The following is an 11,832-nucleotide window of genomic DNA, read 5'->3' on the forward strand; positions in this document are numbered from 1 at the left end:
GATCTGATTTTGGGACAAATCACTGCGAAATTGGCCACATAATGGTAGTAAAGAGAAGGGCAGACTCATGCAGATCTGGTGAGCCTAATTACAGTGAGAAGTTATACAAAGGTGGACTTTTAATAAAGATGTTTTTGGAGAGATGGGGAAAGTGTGTAAGGGAACTAGAGATTGTTGAGGTTGGGGGGTGTGGAAGGATTAGGGATTAGATGGGCGGGAGGGGGTGAGGGAGCCGTCTGGGGAATACATTTCTATTATTCCAATAGCATCAACGAACTTTGGGTCTCAGCACTTAGCGTAGATCTCCCATGCTGATCTCTCCTTCCATTCAGGGAACCAAGGAGAGGCATTCCTGGCCAAGGCAGCCACGGCAAGCTAACATTCCAGTCAACTTTCCAAGGAGTTAGCAGGAGACACACCCCCACCAGAAGAGTATAAATTTACTGCAGGGACATGGATAAACCACTCGAGCAAACCTCGGCAGAAATTGTAAAATGACATTTTATTCAATAAATAGCTATGAACATATTCCTATATTTACAGAAATAAACAGAAACAAAAATATTGCTCCATTCAGGCACCCAGTGCTGACACATAGCCTCATTCCCAGGCTTGCCATGGGCTCAGTTCCAAGCAGGATACCTGTAGAGGGTCTGCCATCTTGGTGACAAACTCTCTCTCTCTGCGACAGAATCTTTTCAGCTCTGCGGTCTCTGGAAAAAGCATAGGACATGTGATTTGACTAGCAGTTTGGTGCAGAGACACTAGCCATGCATCTGCATTAAGCTTCTCTGTACTAAGCTCAGTGTGTAGTGTGTTTGCCTGTGTATTACGGTGGGGTAACTGCTGTGACTGTGCGGTCTGTTAACAGGAGTATATGAGAATTAAGGGGAATAAACTGACAAAAGCACAAATCATATATGTAGCGTAACATGCACATGTTTAATTTATTCAACAATCATGTTCTATTGTTGTTCAATGAAAGAACTGCTTAAAGTTCTACTCAAATTAATCAAAGTCAAAAATGTCATTTTTAACATTTGTATTAGAAATGTTTGCATGCATTTCTGCTTATGATAGAATAAAATGTTTATATTTATGTTTGTATATAAAAGTTTGTAAAAATTACGCCAAATTTCCAGTTAATTCCAATTTATTTCCATTAATTCTCATGCAAAGTTCCCAAAATCTCCCAGCTTGACTACCCATGGAATGGAAAGTTTTTGGAAAGTTTCCAGACATTTACTGGGAATTTTGCACCCCTTTGCAACCCTATCTACCGTGGCAATAGAACTTGGTGGCCTGTGTAGCACTTCATCCGGTCTACTGAGGCTACGAAGCACGTTAGCCTGATTAGCATTTGTGCTCACCATGTCTCAGCTCTACAGTACATGGGGATTGCTTCTTCAGCTGGCATGTCAGGTTGAGGGGGGCGACACACCACAGTACTAACACACAGAGAAGAAAGGTATTCCACCAAGGGGTCCTCCGCATCAGCAATGGACACCTACAGCAATTAGTACACTCATTATTACCAATGACAGCTTTACAGCATGAAGAAAGCTAAACAGTTATAGCAACGTACCTCGATCAGTGACACTAAGAGCAGTATGAGCTAACATGAAGCAGAAAGTACCAGTCTCACCATATTCCTGCCTTGACTGTAGACCCGGACGTGACCTCTGACTTTGACCAGCCGCTGTATCCCCTCCCACTCCGCGACACCCAGTCCCAAGAGCCCTGAAACCATCTGAGATGAGATCCAAACCTGGGCCTCTCCACTCCCATCATCCACTGCGACCCTTTGGGCAGAACCAAGCACTTCTAAACACACCAGCTCCACACGGTTCTATGACCGTTACAACTCATCTCATCAACAAGTTTGTCGGCACCACCTGGTGGTGAGAATAAGAAAAAAAAACAAAAACAATTTAATATGCTTGGTGGCAGTTGTTTGGTCTTTAGTTGGTATCGTCAGTCATCTGAACAATTTTGACAGTGTAGGTTTTTCCATACTAAGACAGGGCAAAGAGTCCATCCTCCATAACCACGTATTCGGTGGGGGGGGGGGGGTGTCCTGGGACAGCTGGGACTTATTGCATGCAACATCGAAGACGAGATAGGGGACATTTTGGACAGGATGCCAGTCCATTGCCAGGCACATATACACACTGGGCAATTCAAACATACACATCAGCCAAGTTACCCGCCTCTGGACTGCTTTTGTCGACTGCAATATTTATAGTGGTATAAAAAGCATCACAAAATGGTCTCTTTACTATAAAATTAGCCTCAGTTTCCTGTTTTTGCCTAGAGGCATCAAACCACATGCATAGAGACACCATTTACAAACTCACTTGGCCTCTGCCTGGAAGACCCCAATGGTGGACGTGCAGGGGGGGTATTTCTGGACACAGCGGTCCTGTGAAGGCAGACAGAAACTGGCTCAGACAAGGGCAACTAGTGTGGAGATGTATGCAGTACCACAAGTGAGCAGGAGAGGGCTCTGTGCACCTGCTTGAAGATGTTCCCACACAGAGAGCAGACCCACTGCATCTGCAGGTACAGCACGCATGTCACATAGGCTCGAACCCGGCCCACGGCGCATCGCCGCGCCCCCACCAGGGCCCATTCTCCCAACAGCACTGCCGGGACAGGGAGGTTGACAGGCAAAGTCCTGGGGAGAGACAGAGAGGGAAAATGGGGGCAGGGAATTAGTTGTTGGTCTTAGTTCGGTCCGAAGGGCGGAGATATAGAAGTGAAGACAGATATTACTGACCCGCAGTCTGTCGGGGGGAGGGCAGTGACTGTCACACAGCTGATGGGAACAGAGCGGCAGTACACACTGTCAGTCCTGCAAACGCAGCACACGCGCAGATCAGGCACACAACTCTGCCACTTACAGGTCAGTGCTCCGCTCAGCCACAGAGGGGGCCAGATGTGCGCCCCAGAAATGAGCATGCGTCAGCTTTTGCATGTTCTAACCTATTTGCTCTCCCTGAAAATTAAAATAAATCAGAACAGTGTGACAATAGTGTTATTATTATCTAAAGGAAAATATACTTGAAAATAATATGCCATAATTTTCATAGACCGTGGGACTGGTTTATTTATATTATTTATATGTTTATTAATAAAACTATTAATAAAAGCCTGAATTATAACAATATGCTGTACCGGAGTTTTGATAAAGCAAACAGATAAGTAGATATGACTTTATGCCTCCTCCCATGCAAAGCCAGCAGGGGGCGCCATTATGCCACACCGCAGATCCTCACCGCGAGACGCTGCGCTGGAAGTACTGCAGCAGCACTCGGGCCCCGGGGACAAGGCCTGGGATGTAGGGTCTGCCAGAGAGCTTCAGGTAAACGTGAATGATTTGGCCGGGGATCGCCAGGTCGCCCACGGTGAGCTTCACGTTCAGAGATGACTCCACGTCTGCTCCTGTTCACGCATGCGGGAAGGTGAGTCACACCCGCTCCGGTTCAGGAGTATGCAGACCGGCATCCGCAAGGACGGCTCAGGGTCCTAATGCCCCTAATGTGCATTCTTACACATGGATCCAATGTAAAGCCGCCCACAGACATGAATATGTGGAAATGTGATGGCAACTAGAGGGCAGCGGAAGGACAAAAGAACACAAAAAGACACACTGGACGATATGCTGCTATGACGATATACTGTGTGGGTCAGGCAAATTACATGAGACTGTTAGCTAAATCAGGTTTGATGTGATCCTGCACAAAGAAAGTGACAGAAATGAGTATTAAAATGCAGACTTTAAATATTTTATACCAGGGTTTTCGACCTTCTCCAAAGGGAATACAGAGCAGAACTGGGAGGGCGGAGCTTGACGCATTAGAGTCGCCCCCCCCCCCCCCCCACACACAGAATGGGCAGTCTGCATGCTAACTGCAGCTAAAGTCGATTAAGGATGATTCTTCACCCGTTTCGCTGTATTCCTCCGGGAAACAGGGGACCTTCTCGTTCTCCTCCAGTGTTATCCTGCTGGTGATCAGTCCTTGGAAGGACACTAAGGCAGAGGCAGAGCTGAAAGACAGCAAATGGTGACGTACTAGTCCTGGATTTACTGGGCCTCGCTGCCAGCATGAGTGCCGAAGGCAGCTAACCAGTGAGGGGAGGCAGGAGTCGGACATGCGGGGCATGTGGGAGGGGAGGGGTGTGGTGTTACCTGCTGTACAGGACTTGTGACACAGACATGACCACCAGCTCCTTGGCCCGGGTCACCTGCAGGAAGATACACACCTTTCAAACTCTTCCCAGACCCCCAGGAGAAGGGCTTGACCGAGGGCTTCCTCCCAGTCACAGCTAAAGGACCACGGGGGGCCACGCACCCTAACCCTGGCTCCCAACAGCAGCCCTACCTTTACACCCTGGTCTCTCTCACACCGCCACTCCTAACCCTACAGACCGCCTGAGGTGGTCATCACCCTACACTGCTTACCATGGGGAGCGGTGCAGGCCTCAGGGAGGGAGGCAGGGTGTATAAACGCCATTGAGGCTGGACCAAGAGGTAGGGGGTGCTGTGGAGCACGGCTCTGCCCTTCGAAGGTGCAGAGGGGACGCATAGTACCCCGGGGTCCTGAGAGAAAACAAGCGCAGTCTGTATTGTGAAATGGCGAGTATTCCTGACCACCATCCACAGTGCGACAACAAATACAACAACAATAATAAATAATCCAATCAATTTTTAACTACATATCCAGTACTGGGTTAAATAAGACAATTTTACTGATAATCTTACAGGAAATAGATAAATCAAGCAGAACTAGAACAGCAACAAAGAAATTATCGTAACAGCAGAAAAATCAAACATCATCTTAAAGTGATCACCTTCATCCATCAGTGGGCATTAATACAGTGTGAATTAAGATGAACATACAGGGAAATGTGCACACTACCGTCATGTGTCTATCAAGTTTTGGCCTGAGGTTCAGTCCAAACTTAGTAGCAAAATGTGTGATGCACAGCAGAGCCTCACGGGGGCGCTTGAGCTTTCACTCACCTGAGTGTGAGGGGCAACCAACCTGTAGACACCGTCCACCTGCAGCAGGGGGAACCAGCAGACAGACTTCTCCACAAACTGCAGGTCCACCTGTCAAGGGGAATGGAAAGAGTATGAAGAGCAATAAGCAGAATTAGTGTAAGTTAATAGCATCGGTTGTGAGTTTACTGTAGACTCGAGGTAACATCGATTTGCACAAACCTCCCTGGGCTCCACCCCCATCGTCTCACTTGCTTCCAGGGGGTGAACTCTGGGGTTCTCTGCCCAGAGCCGCGGTTCTCCGAACATCATGACAGTCACATGGAAACACAGGGACCGCCCAGAGGCCACTGACGAAGTGTAAACATTCTGGAAAGTGAGGCCTTGCTTTGACTCCACGCGGAACACAACGGACACACAGCCGTCAGACTGCAAGCGACCTCTGACTGCCCCAGGCTCACTGGCGCCACCCTCAGCCCCGGAGGACCTTCCGCCATACTCTGCGCCATCGCGCTCCTCAGCCAGTCTGGGGATCTTAGGTCTCGGAGATTTGTCGTCTGCACTGAGCTCAGATCCCCCTGCCGCATCGGTCGGACCGACACCACAGCTGTTGCCCACGGTAACAGCCAGGCCTTGCAGACCCTCGTGTCTGGCTTGCTCACTGTCCCTGTCCCTGTTTCTGTGTCCACCACCACCCACTGCCTTCTGGGCCATCGTGACCTCCATCCGACTGACTCTCCCATCCTCTGCTGCTCCCTTCTCCTTAGGACCTCCATCCCCTGCTTTCTGCTCCTGCTGGGTACTAAGGAGTGCGGCCATGGAGGCCGAGGGGCTCAGGATCTGCAGGTCACTCACGCAGAACTGAATGTAAACCCTGAAAAGAGACCAGGACAGGATACAGGGCGCCATCACTGGGTGCTTCATCATTAACCTGTGACCTACGTCATCAGAAATTGCATCTGGTGCACAGCTGGGCACCATTTCTGCAACCGCACACTTTAGTGGCACCTGCAGTGGCGGTGCGTGACGTGGCATTCGTCATCCAGGTGCCTCCAGGAAGGGAAATCGGTCTTCAGGAACCTCTCCACCACCATGGTGAAACGCTGGATGCTCACCAGACAACCTGCTCCATGGATAACAAACCACAAAGGAGCCCAGCGAATGCGATGAGGCCGACTCTGATTTAGAAGCGGAAACTCGATTCGCGTGTCAGTGAGTCGGGGGGAGCCGTACCTAACCAGGCTGTGTTGCTGGCTGTGCAGTGCGACTGGCCGTCCTCACTTCCCACGGCCACGCAGTCCACCGCACCCGTTTGGTCAGCCAATCGCACGCACACACCTTTCCCCTGGGACTCCAAGACGCCAACCAGCACCTACACAGAGAGGAAAAGCAGGGTCAGATAATCAGTCCTTCTATCCATGAATCCATCCATCCATCTTCTATAGCTGCTTATCCTATTTAGGGTCATAGGGGGAGCCAATCCATGATGGGGTAACAAACCCATGGCAGGACACACAGGTCGGACAATCCCTAGAGTAAATGAGACTTAACAGTAAAATTACTCTGACGCTGGGATTTGGACCGGTGATCTTCCAATCACAGACACAGAGTCCTAACCTGCTAAGCCACATGCATATTTGGTCGGGGTGCATAACCCCTGATCTCGAGTCAGCTCACAGAGCTCACCGGGGGCTTGGGCGTGCTCCAGGCAGGCAGGCTGTGGAAGGACCAACTGAGCAGAGGGTTGAGCTGGGTCCGCATGAGGTAGGGCCCTGACGGAGGCAACAGGGAGGCCAGAGACAAAGAGTGCCAACACTCCCTCTCCATCGTGAGGAGCAGATCTTTCACTGAGAGGAGCTCCTGGTGAGGGCTGCCAACAGTGTACTGGGGGAGGGGGGGGAGAATCAGACCGGCACTGAAACTGTATCTGACGAAACACCTTACACTACACTTACAACTAAATGAATGACGATAATTCATTCTCACCTCCAACAGGGGGCAGCAGTGAGGTTCCAACAACATCTCTCGGTAGATATCTCGCCTGTGATTGGGTCCCTCCTGCCTCGGGGGCAAGACAAGATCTAACAGCCGGGATGCTACCACTGCCACGCGCTGTTCCCGCACCCAGCGGGGGCAAAGTCTGAAAGTCCAGGAAAATCCCCAAAAATCACATGTTCACCGCCAGCCACAGCATACCCACTGCGTACTGTAGTGCATTCCACCTGGGGAGGTGGCTGACTACATTTAAAATGCTTCAGATATTTAACATATCCTTTTGTTAAAAGCCATGTTATACATTTATAGCCAAAAACCATCTTAAAATAGCCACCATATTTCAGCATAAAATCCATTCATCCATCCACCCATTTTCTATAACCGCTTACCCTGTTCAGGGTTGCGGGGGGTCCAGAGCCTATCCCAGAGGCGATGGGAGTAAGGCAGGGAACAACCAAGGATGGGGTGAAGAAGAGAGGAGGGAAGGGCAGAGAAGAGGAGGAGAGAGGAGGCCCCTCACCTTTCTTTCAGTGTCTTCATACAGTGACAGAGCCAAAGGTACTCAGATATTCCCAGGTTCTTCTCCAGCAGGATGCGGAGAGCAGGAGCCTCAGCGTTGGGGTGAGAGGCGCCCCCTGGCTGCAGCCCGCTGAAATTTGTCACACGCAGGCTGGATCGCAGGCAGACGCACAGCAAGACGTCTGGGCAGATCGAGGAGGCCCGGTACAGGAAGTGAACATTGTGGATCTGGGGGGGGGGGGGGGGGGGGGGGTGGGGGAGCAAGGTGACAGGTAATGCACACTGTGCGTCTAAGAGGGGTGACGGGAAATCGGCATGTCAGATGAGCAAAGGACCGACGGCAAAGGTCCTCACCTCAATCTGCACCCCAGGTCTGAGGCTACTGGCCATCCGCAGGGAGGGCTGATAGGCCAGGCACAGCCCCACCTGCCCGTCCAACTCAAAGAGCCCAGACTCTGCATCCAGCACCTTGGTCAGCACTCCCTGGTGTGGAGGCGACACGCAAGGGGACCCATAAACACACAGTACAGACATACACACAAACATTAGCTACGAAGGAAGCAAAACATGGCCCAGACCAGCAACTCCCCTTTGAAAAATTCCCTAGGAACAAGAACACAGGCAGGCAGACAGAGACACAAACAGACAGGCAGTCAGACAGACAGAGAAACAGAGACAGACATGCAGGCAGACAGACAGGCGGACAGAGAGGGACAGGAACAAACATGTAGACAGACAGACAGTGTCAGACAGAGACAGACAGGCATACATGTATACAGACAGGCAGACAGACAAGCAGACAAACAGGGACAGACAGGTATACAGATGCTCTCAGAGTGCCAGCACTCACCTTATAGCTGATCATCTTGGAGATCTTGGTCCTGGCAGTGGGTGGAACACAATTCTCCCCAGAGTCTGGATTTGTGACCCTCCAACGCTTAACATCTCTTTTTACCTCCATCCCGCTCTCTGTCTTCACCTCCATCACCTTTCCCTCCGAAACCTCCTTCCCGCTCTCCGTCACATCCGGGTACGCCTGGGCGGTGCTTAAGTGTGACTGGGGCGTGACACAGAGGACTTTGTACCCCCCCAGCGTCCTGAGCGCGCACACACGCAGCTCTGACACGCACACACCCTCCCCCACTCGCAAGCACTGCTGCCAGCACAGGTGGTCAACGTCCTACAGACACATGGGGGGCAGGAGGTGGAACGATGCAGGGGAGAGGGAGACAGGAAGGGAGGGAAGGTGAGATGTAACACCATACAAATGAGTGCATTTGGTTTCAACTAGTCAGACGATGTAATTCATAAATAATAATGTAATAATAAGTGATATTTTATTGAAATTCTCTTTACGCCTCCCCCAAGCTGATCACGAATTGCAAGCACCCTTAGCAGCACCCAGGGAGGTTAAGGTTCAGGGAAGTTAAGGGCCTTGCTCAACGACCCGCGGATGTGCTAAGCCAGGCTCAAACCAGCATCTTTCTGATCACAGGCACAGAGGCTTAGCCCACCGAGCCACATGCTGCCCCCTAATACACACCTGTTTTACTATAACGCATTTACTCCACCAGGGGGCAGCAGCTAAATGCTCATAATCTGTAGGTGGGTAATAGCAGTGAAAATCTCTGCTAAGTGAAAGGCATGTTGAATCAATTGCTTAAGGAGAGCTATAATTTTTCAACAGCTGGGGAGTAAAGTCTGCTGAACTCTCAATTTTTCTTCCATGTCCTCCCCCCGGACACTCTACAATCGACTCACCAACACCAGAACGGGCACGCTGCTCTCCCCATCCTTCAGACAAAAGCAAAAGAAAGATTTCCCAGCAATGTCCAGCAGGGGGCACACCGCAGACACCACACCATGCACATGCAGGCGGACGCCTCCCTTTCTCCGCCTGCCAACAGTATAACATACGAATAAATAGCAGGAATGGCAGTGGAATGTCCAATAAAACCACTAATGACCACTAATCATATATCCTCCACCTTTGCTGCAGCACTTTGATGACATCTGCCACAGTAATGATTTCAGAACAGCTCCTCTCAGGTGCAACGGAAGCTATGTCAAGTGTCAGGGGCACAGGAGGGGCAGTGAGCTCCAGGAAGCCCCTGGTCTGTTGATTCTGTGCAGATGCATTCTGGGGGATGTAGTTCCAGCTGGGAAACAGCATGAACTGTTGGAGCCAGTTGGGCTGGGCACTTACAGCCTAGACAGACAAATTGAAAGTTAATAAGCCCCTCTGGTGGGAAAAACCACAGACAGGAAGTTTATAGCACACGGAGGAATTTCATGGAAGCCTCATCACCTTGCAGCAGACACTGAAACTCTGATCTCTCACCCTCCAGGTTCCGTCAGACCCATTGGTCGCACTCGGCTCGGCACATTTCCTGTCAGTCAAGTAGCCAATCAGCAGAAGATTGGCTCGTGGCAGAGCTTTGTGATTGGGCAGCCGCTGCTCCGCCTCCCTGGCCCATTCTCTGTACTGATGGGTGCTCCAGGTGAGACGGCTGCAGCAGGGAATGTTCTGCTTGGTGACTAATTCAGACACTGATACAAAGCTGGAGGGAGTGAAGGAGGGGGAGAGAGAGAGAGAGAGGGAGAGAGAGAGGGAGGGAGGGGGGGGAGAGAGAGAGGGAGAGAGGGAGGGAGGGAGGGAGGGGAGAGAGAGAGAGAGAGAATAAAAAAGAAGAAAAAATATGATTTAGGCCATATTTATAAATGAATTTAATAATAATATTTAATAATGAATTTAATAATATTCCAACATCATTGTAATCCTGTATTCCATAATTAGTTATAGAAGATGGGTAAAATTACAATTATTCTGACTTCTACCACGTCAGGAAACTGTCAGATTAAACACAAATACTAGACACGAGTCATATAATCAAGCTAAGTTTGACTAACCCTAACCCTTATTATCAACAGCTGGATCTATCAAGGCTATCAACACTGTACATCTTCAATCATGGTTTTCTCACAGTCTTTAGATACTTAAATATCGAACGGTGCATGTTGATCAGTGACACTGAAATTCCCTTAACATGTGTTTCAGAGACGAACAGAGCTGTAGGACATCCTGGGGTATTTTCTGCTTGACAACTAAAGCCATAAAACCTAACCGAATTCAGCCCAGTCTCCAATCCACCCATTGAAAAACAGGCAGACTCCCACTTCACCTGTAGCTGAGTGGCATCACGGGGGACTGGGGGTCCAGCAGCTCCTGCAGCCCCCTGACCGCAGACAAAGCCAGTTGCCCCGCAGACGGCGCGGCTGCACAGTTCGCCCTTGGACATGCGCTCGCCTCGGCGCACTGATACAGCTCCCCCAACCAGCGCAACTCCTAATCGGAGAAGGTCCGAGTCACCACTTTTACAGAAAGCTTTTCATTATATTAAAATATTTAATCCTCAACAAAATACATTTTTAAAACGGCGCAAAATATTTATGCTATAGCATATTTGACAATGGTACTTTTGCCCTGCCAAACTTTTACAATAGAGTTAAAGAAACCCGAAATAAATAGCACACTGCCCAAATATTATTCGTTTGACACAACGACCAATAAAAAATAGTATTTGTGATATTAGATTATTCAGCCGGATGATTCTAATAAAAGTCAACATTCGTGCATGGCTGAATCTCTGAATGTCGAATTTACCATTAAGGAGCAAACCTTTAAAAAGTCTATATTTTTTCCAAACCCACACTTCATGATTTCCGAATGAATCGCTTGTTTTACCGGGTAGGGTGTGCTCCCACTAAATCGCACACATTACATGGCATCTTATTAACTTTGACATTCAGCCTTTCTGCGCCTTGGTTATTCAGTATGTCAGCATTACACAGCAAAAGGCATCATGCGCATCTTCTAAATGAGATACGCGAGTTTACTCACAGCTTGATTTCTGTCTCTGAATTGTTTCAGAAACGAGTCCATTTTCCGTTGGTTTTGGTAAAATTATCCCACCACTTGCAGAGCTCCTGTCAAATCTTACCCTTCATTTCATGCCTGTGTCGCAAATTAACAAGCTACCCAGAGAAACATACATGTCAAACCGAATTTCTTTTCCATTTTACGATCTGGCCACACCAGCAAAAACGACACGACATAACCACATAAATACAGCACAGAACACCAACCCTAACACCCAGCATTTGAAATAATTGCCGAAACGCTCCTTCTTCTTCTGTAAAAATAACTTTAGATGTTATTACATGAATACGTATAGCGCCATCTACTGTATTGGATGACGATATAAAAAAACACAAATCATCAGCGCATACTCCCCAGCAACCTATAGGGGGCA

The 11,832-nt window shown here is 49.2% G+C and overlaps 1 protein-coding gene across 3 annotated transcripts; it reads right to left on the reverse strand.

Moving 5' to 3' along the window:
- Positions 1–483: 483 nt before the first annotated feature.
- Positions 484–11,705, reverse strand: ctc1 (CTS telomere maintenance complex component 1). Of its 3 annotated transcripts, none has more exons than XR_007400502.1 (24): positions 11,421–11,705; positions 10,702–10,865; positions 9,828–10,080; positions 9,508–9,728; positions 9,281–9,416; positions 8,370–8,699; positions 7,874–8,002; positions 7,521–7,747; positions 6,992–7,145; positions 6,692–6,889; positions 6,239–6,377; positions 6,014–6,128; positions 5,228–5,879; positions 5,027–5,116; positions 4,466–4,603; positions 4,193–4,248; positions 3,947–4,050; positions 3,279–3,444; positions 2,780–2,854; positions 2,515–2,677; positions 2,358–2,422; positions 1,646–1,740; positions 1,371–1,507; positions 484–713 (listed from the first exon to the last, which is right to left on the reverse strand). XR_007400502.1 is itself a non-coding variant. In XM_049029510.1 (24 exons), coding segments are annotated over exons 1-24 (3,834 nt in total). In that variant the 5' UTR covers positions 11,463–11,705; the 3' UTR covers positions 484–712. The 3 variants fall into 3 exon arrangements, 2 of the variants coding, with proteins under 2 accessions (XP_048885467.1, XP_048885466.1); XM_049029510.1 differs by having other exon boundaries at positions 1,646–1,802; positions 6,992–7,067; XM_049029509.1 differs by having other exon boundaries at positions 1,646–1,802.
- Between the last annotated feature and the right edge of the window lie 127 nt (positions 11,706–11,832).

The sequence above is a fragment of the Brienomyrus brachyistius genome, chromosome 10 (assembly GCF_023856365.1).
Source record: "Brienomyrus brachyistius isolate T26 chromosome 10, BBRACH_0.4, whole genome shotgun sequence".
NCBI classification, from domain to species: domain Eukaryota; kingdom Metazoa; phylum Chordata; class Actinopteri; order Osteoglossiformes; family Mormyridae; genus Brienomyrus; species Brienomyrus brachyistius.

Coding starts and splice junctions, on each gene's coding strand:
- ctc1 (XM_049029509.1), bottom strand. CDS start 11,462: ATGGACTCGTTTCTGAAACAATTCAGAGACAGAAATCAAGCT. Junction 10,866..11,420: donor TCAGAGACAGAAATCAAGCT/GTGAGTAAACTC, acceptor TTCTCCGATTAG/GAGTTGCGCTGGTTGGGGGA. Junction 2,678..2,779: donor CTCCCCCCGACAGACTGCGG/GTCAGTAATATC, acceptor GTCTCTCCCCAG/GACTTTGCCTGTCAACCTCC.